The sequence below is a fragment of the Ursus maritimus genome, unplaced genomic scaffold, assembly GCF_017311325.1.
Source record: "Ursus maritimus isolate PB19 unplaced genomic scaffold, ASM1731132v1 scaffold_15, whole genome shotgun sequence".
NCBI classification, from domain to species: Eukaryota; Metazoa; Chordata; class Mammalia; order Carnivora; family Ursidae; genus Ursus; species Ursus maritimus.
In genome coordinates this window covers 15,577,941-15,593,655 of record NW_024423897.1, presented here as the reverse complement: position 1 = coordinate 15,593,655, position 15,715 = coordinate 15,577,941, and the positions used below count along the sequence as shown (strand labels likewise).

Below are 15,715 nucleotides of genomic sequence, written 5' to 3'. Positions count from 1 at the left end.
TTGAACGGTGGCCGATCTGACTGTTGTTTGAGGACTTTCACACGTGCTGTACAAGGACATTGCTGACACAGAACAGAGTGTCACCCACAGCACTTTCTAGATGTGCCCTGCTGCATCAGGGGTCCATTTTTAATGAACAGTTACTACTGACAATTTCCAAAATTGGAAGAGGAGAACAGAGAGAAAGGAAGGAAGAAGAGGACATAATCCTAAAACAGAACAAAGCTCTTATGTAAGAGTTTTCTACTTGTAAAACTTGAGAAAGCATCCATCATTTCTATGTACTTTACTTAACCTGCAGCGGGTTAAGCCTGTGAGTCTATTCAGGAAGCCAAACTAGGCTCAAAGGACATCACTGCCTCAACCAGTGACCGCAGGTGGTTCAGTCCCGACTCTTCCCTGATAAAAACAACTCCTAGAGTGCAGGGACCTGGGGGACCAGGAGCCTCACCTGCTCCCCACCTCTGGGGAAATAACTAGACTCTGTATCTTCTGCCTAAGACTTTTTTTACCCTCTCCTGATATTCACACCATTATTGAGATTTAAGAAAGACAAGACAAACCCACCTGGAATCTCCGCATGTCACGTGGGTTTCCTGCATTCTTTAAGCAATTTTGGTTACATTTGAGGAAAAATTTCAAGAAGAACCTGTGAAGAAACAAATGATCACGGTTAGCATTTCAGTCCTGACACAGAAGGGAAAAAAAAGCAGTAAGTCGTGTCTGGGCTGTGCATTCTATTCTCCGGTATTTTCTGAAATACTTAGGAAGGTGTTAGAGACAGTATTTTATTTTAAGTTTTAGCCTTTGTTTTGCATCTGAGCTGGACTTTCTCTACAAAGGAAACACTCTCAGTGCTGCCAACAGAAGTCACCAAAGAATTAAGCCCCCAAGGAAGTATTTTTACTCAGAGGGAAGGTCTTCACCATAATTTAAGGTAGGTTCCAATTGGTTATAATTGCCTGAGAATTACTCCTGGTTCCCAACAACATGTAATTTAAGCCCCGTAAATTCACAGATGATGAACCAGTAAAACGCATGAATATAAGGAGATGATAGACACTCTTTATCGTAGCATCTCCAAATAAAATACCTTAATTAGTAGTACCCACAAGAAGTAGGCAAGATTCACATACTGACTGAAGTCCTTTGACTTCTCAAATATTTCCTGTATGTGTTTCTTACACTGCCTACTGTAGACAAAAGCTATTTATGATTGAATAAGAACCTCACTGCCACCTTGGTCCCTGAATGGGTTCTGGAGTGAGATCCATGAGTTCTGCTTGCTAGGGTCACCAGAAGTCGAAGAGACAGACACTTAGCCAACTGAGCCACCCAGGCGCCCCCTGAATTATTTCTTATGCTGTAGTTGTTAAAGTCCATCTCAGAAAGACAACGGGCATCGAAGGCGTGCTATGAGGACATTCGTGTTGGCAATCTCCTTGTTCTCCACTGGCCCATGTTAGGGGAAAGAAGCATTTTAAAAACCACTCTAAGTTCTCCATTTCCTTTTACTTTTACGCCTACGGATGTCAGGTCCGCATATTTTCCAAAAATATCAGAATGCATTAAAATGCTGGGCAGTTAAATTCTTATAGGAGTTTTCTTTTCTTCACCTTTCTCCCACTTCAAGCCTGCACTGGAGTATAAAATTCCCACCTCAATACACATAATCTGTGAAGAACTATCATGCCACGATGCTTCAGTCTGAATTTAGCTCTGAGCACAAAGTCTATTAAGCAAATAACACAGCGGTCTTCAGAAACGAGAACACAGTACAAAGTTGCACTGAGTTTAACTGGTTTCTGAATCCTGAACTGAGAGACATCCCAGAAGAATCTCTTTCCTCCCTGGTCCCTGTCAAGAGGAGAATGTGGTGTGGGAGTAACTCTTTGAAGAGTGGCAATAACTTTGTCTACCCAAAGAACATTTTAAAATGTAAACATCTTGGGGCACCTGGGTGGCTCAGTTAGCTAAGAATCTGCCTCCAGCCCAGGTCATGGTCTCGGGGTCCTGGGATGGAGCCTTGCCTCAGGCTCCCTGCTCAGTGGGAAGTCTGCTTGTCCCTCTCTCTCTGCCCCTTCCCCCTGTTCATGCTCTCTCTCTCTCAAATAAATAAATAAAATCTTAAAACAAAATAAAGTGTAAACATTTTCCTGAAATGACTCTTTCATCATCATGCACCATTCAACCACCCATCAGTAAAAACAGGTCACTGAATAATCATTTGCCCTTACTTCCAGGTTCTCTCTACAGAGGCCAAAGTTTATCAACTTCCCTACCAGATAAATGACTCATGGAACATTCTAAAGCCCAAATTCGTAAAATGGAATCCAGCACAGTCCTTCCCTGGGGCCATCAGCTGGTCCTGACTCATGTCCCCTTTCAGTAGGGCAGACTTGGGAAGTGAAAGAGGTGAGAGGGAGGGGTCACAACCCTGAGTGCCTCTGCATTGTCCTTTCCTCTGAGCTCTCAGAAGGCTGGTGCTGGGTGGCCCTGTAATCACACATGGCTTTCAGAAGCTAAGGTGGTGAAACTCAAGGATAGTGAGTCTGCCGTCTTACTGGGGTTGAAGCCAAAGACACCTGAAATGTGAAAACTGGCTGCTTCTTTCAAGCACAGCTAGTTGGAAGGGCATTTTTAAAAGCCATGCCAAGCCCCAGGAGAGGACTGATTGCCACTAAAGTGACAGTGAGAATCAGTGTGGTATGGAGGAAAAGCCACAGCCTTTAGAAATACCCACAATGGCTTCATATCCCAACGTGGACAGGTACTGCTTGTGTGATTATGGATAAGTAGCTATCTATAAACTTGGTATAGTGACAGTCCCTACCTTGTAAGGCAACTGTGAACATGAGCTGCGAGAATGCCTGGTAAGCATGGCAATGGCAGGAGTAATAACGGCTCCCGTGTATTGCGTCCTTAACTGGAGCTCAGCACAGTGCGAAGAACTTCAAATACCTTTTCCCCATTTAAGCCCCCTAAATAACCTCTGGTATTAAGCCTATTTTATGGATAAAGAAACTGAGGTTCAGAGAACTTAAATAACTTGCCCAAAGGTTAGTAACTCTGAGTCTAGAACTCAAATTTGGCCAGAGTCTGTGCTCTTAACCTTTCTGCTACAGTAGTTTTAGTAATAATAGAAGTAGTGCAGTACTGATATTAGTACTAACTGTACCATCGGTAGTCGTTGTACCACCACGGCATTTACACTCATAAGCGTAAATAAGAGTAACCGTACAAATAAGAATAATGATTGGCATTATGATTTCCATACCAGTAGCGTAAATATTGTGGAGGGAGACGTCATGGCCATTCTCCCTCCAGTGGCCCCCACCCCCAGTTCCCCAGGGTTGATAATATTGCCTTGGGTGTGTGTTTAAGACATTTGAGCCCAGACCCGACAGCCAGATTCAGGTTGTGTTAGAAGGAGCTGTCAGCACACCCTCTGGCATCTTCGAGTCAGACAACTGCTAGCCACCATGAGGGGAGCCATCTGGTGCCAAAATGAATTTTGAAAGACAAGCAAACAGGACGCTAGCTCTGCCAGAGAGAAACAGAATCAAGGGAGCAGGGGATCTTCTGCCTTAACGACGAGCAGGGGCGAGGTGCCTGTCACCAGCCCATCGTTAGCACAAAAGCTATGCTGGGCACACACCAGACCCCTGTTACCCTAAGCTGCCCTGTCACTTGGCATGCTGGCAGAATCTCCTGCCCGCCCTCCCGACAGTGGATTGCTTGCTGAAATTGAAGGCTTGACCATCTGTCGCGGGGAAGAGACGGCATCAACGGGTGCCTGGGGCCTCACACAAGCCCTTATGTGGCAAAGACTCTCTGAAGGGCCCATTCTTTTGGGGAAAGCCAGCCTTACCCCAGGGGGAGCCTCAGGAATTCTTTCAAAGTTTCCCCTAAGTAGATGCCAAATGCCTGACCCTCTCGGATCACACTTCCTTAAAGGAACTGAGAGGAGTTAGAAGTAGGAGTTAAAAATATCCCCACTGAGAGACGCAGTTAGACGTGGCACACACATTTTGGGGATGATTTATCGGGCTGTTTTTAAGGCATTTGTAAACGAGGGACGCATGCATGTCTGCTGGCCAATGGAGAGGATCTCAGATTCCGAGGGGGTTTCTAACAAAGCAGAGGTTATTGTAACTCAAAACCTCACTTTTGTCTCATGAATTACCACATTTTGTGTGGCGGGTGTGTTTGATAAAGTGTTGTCAGGAGAAAGAGTGTGGCAGCCTTCTCCCAACCGTGGGAAACGGACTAGAGGCAGGACAAAGCCCCTATTGACCCTGTGGAGTTCCAAGGAGTTCCAGAGACTCCAGGAAACAGCCCAACCAGAACCAAACTCCAGTCTTTTTGGAGGGTGGAAGAGGTGGGGCAAGAAACCCAACACCTTTCTGTTAGCTTTCATATGCATAATATCATCTTCTGTTCATACGGTATGGTCTAGGATTCAAAGCACTTCTATCTCCGGCATCTCACTGAACGCTCACAGAAGTCCTATAAATTAGGCATGCCCGGAATTATCAACCTATTTAAAAGGCAAGAAAACTAAGACTCAACAAAATTAAGATATTTATCTACAGTCAAAACTAAACTCACCCTGTATTGGTCAAAGAACTCCTTGGGGTATAAGTTTTTATTCCATGAATCACAGGACTTTATAAGTGACCTGAACCATCACTTTGTGTAACTTTTTCACCATGCACATGAGAAAATTGAGCGTTCAGGAGACATGATAATAGCCACACAGTTATAATAGTTATCATAGCTAGAATTACAATCCACATGTCCTGACTCCTAGTTGCATGATTTTTTTTTTCAAGAAAATGTTAGGTTTCCAAAAGCCAACCCAATAAGGGTTCAACATGTGAACTATTGAATTTTTTGGTCTACTACCTCAATTAGGAAAGTGACAGTCATAAAACTAAAAGTGACATCCTATTAAAAGTTGTGTCTAGGTTCATCAATCAGGCTAATGTAGGACATTAACCCATCATTGAACAGTAACTTAACCAAACACCCACATTTGTAGAACAAAATTGTTTATTCAATGGTTTACTTGTATCACATTTTACCAACCAAAAGAGAGTCAGTATATTAAGTATCCTTCCATTTGACTAGTACAATAATGGATCCCAAAGGTACCTCTAGGCTCCCCCAAAAGGAAATCCATTGATTTAGCCAACAGAACCTAATCCATCTATATGAGGATGTAAAATAGCCACAAACAAGAATCATCTCTGTACACCTAGCACATGACACAGGATTCAGAACCCAGTGGGTTTTCAGTAAATCTGTTCAACTAACAGAATCCAGGGCTTCCAAGGGATAGGAATAAGAACAGTCTACAGTAAAGACGGCAATAGAGAATGCTGGACAAGAGTTTGGGTTGGAGATAAGATAAGCCTGGGTAAATTTCTGCAATTCCCTGAACCTCAGTGGCCTTATTAAAACAGGGAATGACAATACTTCTCTCCAGCACCACTGTGTGGCATTCGTGTTTATCCTAACTTTACCGTTTAATTAATTGTGTGACTTTAGACAAATTACTTAACTTCTCTGTGCCTCAAATTTCTCATCTGCAAAATGGGGAAAATAACAGCACCTACTTTAGAGGGTCATTGAGAATTAAATGATATATGTGAAATGTTGAAATAGTACCCAGCATAGAAAAAGGAATCATTATTTTCATCATTATTTATTTCTGGCCACTGCTCGCTACCTCGCGCTAAGAACGTTCAGATTTTCAGATACAAAAAGGATTCTTCTCTCCTGGAATGTTAAGATTAAGAAAAGGAGCAAAGACCTATGTAACTGACAAGAACTATAGGTTTCATTGAATGACCTACAACAAGAAAAAAGACGAAACCAAGGAGAGACAATAAGGACTACAGCAGCTTTACCCAAAGGCCAAGATACATAAAGGAGAGGGGTAGCAGCTTAAATCACGGAGGACTCCAGCTAGTCAGAACTGAAGGGCACACACAGTAAAACCGACCAGTAGGCAACAGCTTGTACATCACTAAATATTATGCAAAGCATTGCAATAGATCTAGGGTGAGCAGGTTGAGTTTTTACCTCCCCCACCCAAATTCTGAACAAAATCACGTTTGGATGTTTTCAGCTGCTGTCATAATGTCTAGGCTGGAAAAGAAAAGCATCAAGGCACACCTCAACCAAGACATAAAACCCCCATTTGCAGTCTTAAGGCTCCCCAAAAGTTCCTCTGACTTATGCCCACAGATGGTTATGTGGCAGATGATCTTTCCCGAAGATATTCAGAACACGGAGGCTCACTCTGCCCCAACACAGGAAACAGCTGTGTGGAAACAACTGTGGGGTCCCTTCTGTGAAGTTCAAGCTGCTCCCACACACACTAACGGGGGGGTAGAGAGGGAAATGCCTCGCAAATCAAAGGGCCTTTTGGAGAAGTCCTTTCCGTAGACTGTCCCATCATCTTTGCTTTGACAACACAGCGTCAAACTGCCTGCCTTCGTGACCAAACCTACCGCCCAGATATAACCAGGGAAGACTTTCCAGGAGTACAAGTATTCTCTCAAATTGAAGATATTTAACCAGAAAGCAGCTGTTGCTACCAGACCTCTCATGCTGCCAGCGGCTGTTTCAGAAACACCATCACTACCCCCTGATCATCCTCCGTGGAGAGGTAAACAAGAGTCCCATGGCCGCAGCCATGAAAAATAGATCTCTCTTGAAAACAGGGGAGCCAACACAGCTAGAAAGAAAAAAACTCTATTTTCAATGTCAACACTTTTGGGTTCCTGGTACACAGAAGAAGTTGTAGGGTACAGTTCATCCATGTGAAAATATGATACCCATAAGTCTGCCAAAATCCCAAGGATGCCGCAAGGGCGGGCGGAGGAGGCCAAACCTGTATAAGGGCAAAGGTTTCTCACCACCGGGCTGACCTCCTTTCCTCTTCTGATATTAAAATGCACTGTTGGGAGAGGATCTACCTTGACTCAAACCCCTGCAGTCCTGTTTGAGAGGCAAGGAAGAAAGAAAGAGAGAAATAAGATGACGGAGGGGATTCTTTGCAGACGAAGCAAATTCTCTTCTCTCTCCCCACAGTGGAAGGTGGAATGGTACCAAGTTGTGGCACTATCTTGGGGATCCCAGGGGGAGAGCATGTGGCTGCCTGTATTACTGGCCACTGACTTCAAGGAGTTTACTTTTTCCCCTGGCCAAGATCCCTCAGATCTTGGGCATTTCTGGAAAGTGTTCTCAGTCTGAAGGGATGAACAGGATGAACTCGTAGAGCATTCATTACCTCAGAGTTTGGCCTTGATGGAAGGACCTAATTAGTGGCAAGAATTTACAAAAAAAAAAAAAAAAAAAAGGTGTTGGGATAGAAGAGCAGCAGACGAAAGAATTTAAAAATAGCTTTAAGAAAAAGGATTCACTGCAAATGGGTCTCCTCGTGCTAGAAGTCAAATCTGAAAACTAGGAAAAGGCATCAGGATAGTGAGAAGGAAAAGAGGGGGACAAGCGACCAACGGCCAATAAGGAAAGAATAAACTGCAATTCTTTAGAAAGGACGCAGGGAAGGTTGCCACAGCTTAAAACCTGCTGCTGCAAGGTTCGACTGGAAATTAAGTGAGAAATTATGACACATCCAAGGAGCTGTAAGCTTATGTGTTGCAGAGAAGGCGTTCATCTTCAGGGATACTCTTATACAAAGATTACCCAAGTGCCAAGTGTTTCTTGCCAAAAATGCATTAAGGTACAAACACTGGCCCTTGGCAAACATTGGGAGTCATCCTAATAGACTGATCCACAGCAGGAATGAGGCAGAGAACACACTCAAGTGGATGTTCGTCCTTCTCAGGGCTGGGGATAGACTAAGGACATATTCCTTTTAAACGGTTTTCATTAGAAGGAACACGATCAGCAAGGAATCACCCAGCACAGAACTCCCGCAGACCAAGGGACAGGATTTGCAACAGGCATTGGGTGTTGGAATCCTGGGTCACTAACACGAACCCTCCTCCAGGCTGGAAAAGAGGCAAATGCAAGTAGCAACGTTGCTTTAATAATAATAACACACTCCGAAAAGCCAAGCATAAAAAGTGAGATAAGAGGAGTTTCAATGCCTTGACCTAGTAGTTATTATAGCAAATGCATGAATATATGACGTGGAGTCCCTGTTCTGAGAGCTTTACATGTATTAATTCACAACCACCCTATGAAGTACTAACTCTATTCTCTTCTCAATGATACTAAGATCCTGAGATAAAATACTTAGGTAATTTGCCCAAAATTTCCTATCTAGTAAGTGGTGGCGCTTGGATTTGAATGTATGCAGTTTGGCTTCCAAGCCCACATTCATTAAACTACAGTCCTTTGTATTTATACATATTATGTTACAGCAGTACCGTTCACTGACTATATCTGACTATACTCTTAGTATCATTTCCAGATTCATTCAAAATTAGAGATAAAGTCAGCATCAAAATGTCTGGTGTTGTCACTAGAATATTCCCAATTATAAATTTTAATGTGCTTCAATTTTGCCCATGACCACCCTTGCCTATATCAAATGCATTTGAACTATAATGAAGGCCTAGTCAGTGGGTGGATCTGGTAATAGAGCCAAAACCAAATTGGGAGAACGACGGCTAAAGCAAAACCAATATAATCCGGGTCTCTTGGGAGGAGTCAATGAACATCATTTCAAGGGTTTATTTATACATTACATAGATACCAGTCCCGTAAGTCACTGTCTCTGAATATCTTTTTCGCAGACAGAAAGCCACAGGTTGAAAATCAAAAGCTTGTGACACCTCTCTGTTTAACACCTACGTGTTTAAAATTTTAACGCAGATTCATTTAGAATCTCATGTTAGAATTTCACTTTTCCTCCTAAGTCCTCAAAAAGTTTCAATATTAGTGTTCCCCGTGGAGGTGACAGATGTCAGAGAGAGATCAAAAAGTTCAAATTCACAGTAACTGAATCATGTGGGATTTCTCTGGACGCCCAACTCTTTCTTCGAGATGTTATAAAGTATGAACATTCAGTATCATTCATTTAGTCAACCAACAAATATTCCTCAAGAGCTCAAGAACCTAACATGCACCAATTCTCCTTTAATACCAATTGTACTGAGGTCACAATTACTTTGATTCAAGTTTTCCTCCAAAACAAAAATAAAACAGGAGGAAAGCACTTAACATCAAACTTCCAGGAAAACTTTTTGACTCTGAGGACGATAGAGTATTTGAGTATCTGCCAAGAAAGGCTGAATACCCATGAATCAGGGAATCTTTCAAAGTTCCCATAGATGCCAAGGTTCTACCTGTCCAGACACACTGGCCCGCTCACTAGCCACCATTCTTTGCTTCGGTTCCATTGAGTTACATCCTGTGCCCTAAACATAAAGTATCCTTCCTGCCTTCACCACAGGCTACATCCCTGGGTCTGAAATGCCTTCCCTGCTTCCATACCATCTCAGCTTCCCATAATTCTACGTATCCCTCCACATGCCGCTTACCTGCCCTGAGCCCATGATACCTTCCCAAATACCCCAGCTAGAATTAACTACTTCCTCCTCCACTCTGTTACAGCTCTTGTCACAGCTAGTCTTCCCATCTTGTACTCCAGTTACTTAAGTAATCGTGTGACTCTCCAAGATAGTACGGATCCTTTCAGAGTGACATTCTGTTCCCCACACTACCTACTACAGCTGTATAAAGAAAACAGAAAATGAACATCTGACTTCAATGGACTATAAATATTAATGGCAGTAACTTTGAACGACAACACAAAGATTCTCTCTTCTTTCGATATTTTCCTATATTTTTGAATTTTCTATCAATAGGATTACTTTAAGAAAAATAAACAACATTCTTGTTGTAAAAATTGAAATAAGTATCATTCAGCATAGAATCTAGGGGATGTTGCCCCCATACTGTGCTGGATAAATTAAGAACTAAAAATGATGAGTGTCTTTGCCAAAGTCTTTATGCTCTAGATTTGCCAGTTAATTCAAATGAGAATAGTTAAGAGCTATCCATCTCACACTTTGTAAAATGTAGATCATTTGTTAGTTTCACATATGCATAATTCATAAAAGACTATCAACTGGGCAGATTCCACACCACCAATGTCCTCAATTCCCTACTTAAAAAAATTCTCAACATCAAAGTTTAAAATGTTATCTCTAAGTTAAACTTGCCATTGTTCTTAAAACATTTAAGTATAACCCAAATGGACAAAAGGACATGTAGTTAATAATATGAAATGGATCTCCTCTCTCTCAAATTCTACATACCCTTCTGATGACTTTGTTGAAATCCAGTGATTAAAGCTCTTGATGGCTTGCTATTTCTTCAATCAGCCTACTTCCTTAAGTCATCCATTTGTTCATTCAGTCCATCTTTCATTCAGTAAGTATTTACTAAGCATCTACTATGTTCTAAGCACAAGCACAGAGACAACTTTGTCCCTGTCTTTATGGAAGCTCACCAAAATATACTTCCTGGGTCACTGGCATCAGAATTATCTGGGAAACTTGCCCTGGTGGGGGGTAAGGTACTCAAACAATGTTTATGTACATTGGACCTTGAGAATTAATACCTACTTTATTTTTTTTAATCAACAGTAATGCCAATGCAGTAATAAATGCAATGATGGTGTTATGCAACAGAAATCGTGAACTGCAGAGAAGGGATAAACACCTAATTGTGTGTCACTGAAACTGAGCACAAAAACATGTCAAATCACCTCAGAGTAAAAAGAAAAATTAGATTTCCTCACCCATCCTACTTCATCCCCAGCACAAGCCACAGAAAAGAAAGGAGTTTCTGGTTGCCAGAATAAGATGATATTTGACAAATTCTTGCTTCAAAGAAAAGAAACAAGCTCACTTTTCTACCAAAAAGATAAAAAATAAAAATAAAAAAAGCCAACAACTGAAAAGCTGTGTCCCAAGAGAAAAAGCATAGTCTTGCTAAAGATGAAGATTCTTGTTGAAAGCTGCGGAAATCATCAGCACCCTTTCAAAAATCCACTCCATCTGTCTGCTCACTTTTCCGGACACACCTCCCCTGGTCCCAATCTCAGCATCATCATGTGCTGCCTCCCATCCTCTGGGCTCACACGGTATTGGGGATAATAAATTTAATTTGAGCAATGGCTTTCACAGAAAAAAATCACTGCATTCCAACACATCACACAAGCCGAGTTCAGATAAAAACAAGTGACTCCTTAATTTGGATTTAAAGCTCAGGATCAGTCTCCAAATAAAAATGACCAGTGAGCATCATGCCCACAGAGCACAGACAATAATCTCATGAGCTCCAAATTATTCCAGTTTATATTATAATGATCGAATAAGTCTGCGTGTTCTAGTCCATAAAAATAGAAGAAGAAATCTATCATTTTAAAATCATAATGCAAAATAGAGTCTGACACTTTATTAAGCACTATTTATCATGATATCATGAGGATGCTGATGGAAAATGAAACTAAAGCAATATTGTAGGCGAACAATGACACAATTTAGTCTTTCTGGGGGTTCTTTGTAGTCACAGGTCATACCCTCTTGCCCTCCCTACCATGTGTCACTCTTTAACAGCTTAAATCAGAAACACTGGAAACAAAACTCCAAAGAAGCTTTTGTCATGAAAATTGGTCAAAAACTTAATAGAACAAAGAACACTAGAATGGGATGAGACCTTCGAAATGTTCTAGTGCAGATATTCTTAACCTAAAGTCCATAGATGATATACTGGACTTCTTGAACACCCGAGCATTATATCCAAACCTTTGCACACACTTTTCTGCAGAATGGGTCCAGAGTTTTCACAGGTTGCGGAAGGAGTCTGTGAGTTGACTGCCCAGAATCCATTTTCCCCTATTTTCATAACTGTCCTCTATTCTCCTTTTGGAAAACTTCCTCCCCTTCACTTAAGAGTCCTTATATTTCAGCAGCACAAACTCATTCCAAGCCTGGACAAGAGTGGTGCTTCTGATGCAGGCCTGGCCAGTCACAGCATCACATTCCCCAACTGTGTGATTGCTTTAGAGATGGGCATTTGACACAAGTCAAGCCAATCAGGCCCAATCCACGCAAGTCACACAATATTTGAGCAGCTAAAAAACAGTTGGGTCCTGGTCTACTAGAGATGAACCCAGAAAGATATAAGGCTGGGTTGCTTACAAACTCTACACTTAGAGATGAATCCATGATAGAATACAATCCATTGCCCCATCTAATAGAGATCATAGGACAAGGAACTGGGATAGGTGGGGAGGAGAGAAGACAGGGGGAGCTAATACCAGACAACACCCTCCTCAAAGATAGAAACGTGAAGATGCCGCTGTTGACACAATGATGAAGCTGAGAAGGGAGCAGAAGGGAGGGTCCCAAAAAGTTGTATGTAAAGAGAAAGAATATTCCATCTATTGAGCCCTGGTAACTTTAGGCTATACAACTTCAGCATCCTCTGGCTTCTCAAGTCACTAACATATATATATATTTATATAATATATGTCACTAACATATATATTTATATTTATAATATTAATATATATGTTAGTGACTTCAGAGGATGTATATATATTCCAAGCAGGAATTACCAATATGTGAACTAGGCTGCATGTAAAACCACAGACTGTCCCAGGAACTCTATGAATGGAAGAGTAAATACCTTGTCTACAATGGACAGCCTTGGCTATTCTCCAGCCAACTGACTCCATGGAGAACACGAGGACAGTTTTGCCAGAGCCTTCCATTTCAAGAGAAGCTGGAAATACATCTTGCTAAGTGTGACACTTGCCAGTCCTCCAGGGGCTATCAGGGTCAGACAAAACAAATCTGGAAAAGGGGTCCCAGGTTGCATCTCTCGTTCTCAACTGGAACAACCGAAGTAGCACAACTCATTCGTCTGTGAGGCCAGGATGGGACTTCTTTGTGTCCGTCTTTGAGTTTTAAAAAATTATAGTAAAAGAAGAACCCCTGTGGCTCCACTAAATGGGATTGCTCTCATTAAAATTGCAAAGTAGTTCTTGCTTTTAAAGCAATGGCATGTTTTGTTTTGCTATTTCTGAGAATCCTTGTCACCTGAAATCCAGATGTGGTCAAGCTTGATTTTCTCCCAGACCTTTGGCAGCTGATATGTTGGGGGAAGGGGGAGGTTGGTTAAAGTGTCAGCAGCCAGAGGCCAAAGTGAAGGCGGTGCGGATTCACCAGCATGAGGCCGTCCACAGACAGTGAAGACCCCGGGACAACCTCCCATGCCAGCCTCTTCGCAGCTGGATTTCCCAGGGCACTTAATTCAATCCGAAGCAGTAAGTTTTAGTAGCATTTTACAACCAATTAACCATGCAGGAAACCAACCACCTGACTCAGTGCCTTCCTCCTGGCTTCTGAAGAGTCTGTGGCCTCAAAAGTCAGCAATTTGGAACTTTCTCTATGAAAGAAGACACCATCAACCCAGTATAAACAAGGCTTCTCCCTTCTTACATTTACTGGGAGGACACTTGAATCTGGTCAGGCCTCATTGGCGTAAGAATCACTACCATTTTAACATAAAAAAACCCCCATTTCACTCAGCCTGTGCCAGGCACAGTCATTTACAGGAATCAGTCCAATGAATCCTTACCACAAGCCCATTAGTTAGGTCCTAATAATATCCCCATTTCACAGATGGGGCCAGAGAGGTTGGTAAAAGAGCCCAACCGTAAATGGCAGAACTGGAATCTGAGGTCAGGATATGGTTCATAACAGAGAGCAAGACTGTATCATTGGGCTCACTGCTTATCCTTGGACGCAGTTAGAAATTAAACTATGTGTTGGGACGCCTGGGTGGCTCAGTCGTTGAGCGTCTGCCTTCGGCTCAGGGCGTGATCCCAGGGTCCTGGGATCGAGCCCCACATCAGGCTCCCTGCTCCACCGGGAGTGCTGGGAGCCTGCTTCTTCCTCTCCCACTCCCCCTGCTTGTGTTCCCTCTCTCGCTAGCTCTCTCTCTCTGTCAAATAAATAAATAAAATCTTAAAAAAAAAAAAAGAAATTAAACTATGTGATTAGAGCACGCTTCTGGTATTATAAGGATAAACCTCCTTGGGTAAAAAAGAGATATTCAAACTTGTGCTCAGTTCTATTAGTAATAATTCTCTAAATCAATAGTAAAAAAAAAAATGGGCTACAGTTTTAAAACTATGCTTCACTTAGAAAATATTTATTTTCTAACTTCTATTCAATTAGTCTTCAAAAAACCCTTGAAGGATGTGGTAGGGGTGGGTAAAGTCACCCCCATTCGATAGATGAGTCTACTGAGGCTCGAAGAGGTCAAGCAGTATGGCCAAAGTCACCCAGCTGATCAGTGGCAGCCTCTGTTCCAATTCCTAAGCACTCCAGCCATGGGGGCCTCCTCTTACTTCCAAAAACATGCCAAGCCCACTCTGGCCCTGAAATGATCTGGCCTTAGTTCTTTCTCATCTTAGGTCTCCCTTAGACATCACCTCCCCAGGGACGCCTTCCCTGCATCCTACCTCAATGGACCCCTTCCAGTCCCCATCACTTTTACCCAGAACCTGACAGCACTTGGCATCTGGCAATCAAATATTCGCTAAATGAATGAACAAGTAAGTGTATGGATGCCTGAAGGATTCTCAATTTTCTGTTTTTCTGGCTTTTAATAATGACTAAGTGACAGGACTTTCTCCTTAGCATTTCGAGCCAGATCCCCTTGTACAGTGACAGATGAAAATAAATCTGGTCCCACCAATATTTAAGCACCCACCTTGAGTTGAATTGAACTTTGATGGCAGCTCCCTGCCAAAAATACACACACTTGGTCTTTAACGTCTTTCCTAGCTGACTCAAAGCTAGATTCTTAAGGATGGAAAGAAGACCCACACAACAGGGGAAAGAGAAATAAAATGGTGATAAATGACTAGTTTCCCATTAAAGCAAAGGACAGAGTTAGGCTGAGAGGAAGCGGCAGATGGGTATGAAAGACTGTGGGAGAGGTTTCTGGGTCTCCCCCCTGAGTTTTTGTCCATCAATCCAGGCTCTGCTCTTGATGGCAGCCATGTGCAACAAAGAGGCTTCTGACGGAAACCTGATACAACTCCCCCACCCTCAGCTGGGGCCAAGAGCTGTGGAGAGAGAGCACTGGGTCTGCTGGAACTTCAATCTACTTCCAGATCCATTTCCCTGAACCCAGAGTGTATTTTGAGTCTAATTTTAATAAAGAAGGCTCTTCCCTTACAAAGATAATGGTGATGATAAATTGTTCTCCAAGGGAACCACAGCCTGGGAAAATAGGAGATTTCATGTATTTTTCCTTGAACTATGGGATCAAGTTTGCATGCAAGCTCTAATGTGCTGATTCTTAACCAAGATGACTCAGGATACAAGTTTCCTTCTGACCATGGCTGATTTTCTTTTTAAGGGAAGGACTGCTCCCAAGTAGCCTAGTTGAATACTTTACCAAGTGTTAGGTTTTAGAAGAAGAGTAATAGGTAGAAGCATGGCTAATGTTTATTGAGGGGTTCCTATGTGCCACATACTGTGCTAGGGCATACTTTGTTTTAATCCTCACAGTAAGCCTGCAACCCCCCCACCCACCCGTCCACCCTCCACCCTGCGCCAATTCTCCAAGTAAGAAAACAGCTGAATCACAGAGAGATTAAGTAACTTGCCTACCAACAGACAGCTCATGGCAAGAATAGAGA

At 42.4% G+C, this 15,715-nt stretch overlaps 1 protein-coding gene across 5 annotated transcripts in view; it reads right to left on the bottom strand.

Annotated features, from left to right (window-relative positions):
• EBF1 (EBF transcription factor 1) overlaps positions 1–15,715 on the bottom strand; it is a 389,762-nt gene that overhangs the window by 140,441 nt on the left and 233,606 nt on the right. For all 5 annotated transcript variants that reach the window (XM_040630353.1, XM_040630354.1, XM_040630355.1 and 2 more), the window contains one exon: positions 568–649. In XM_040630353.1, coding sequence (XP_040486287.1) covers positions 568–649 — 82 coding nt within the window. The remainder of the gene's footprint in view (positions 1–567; positions 650–15,715) is intronic.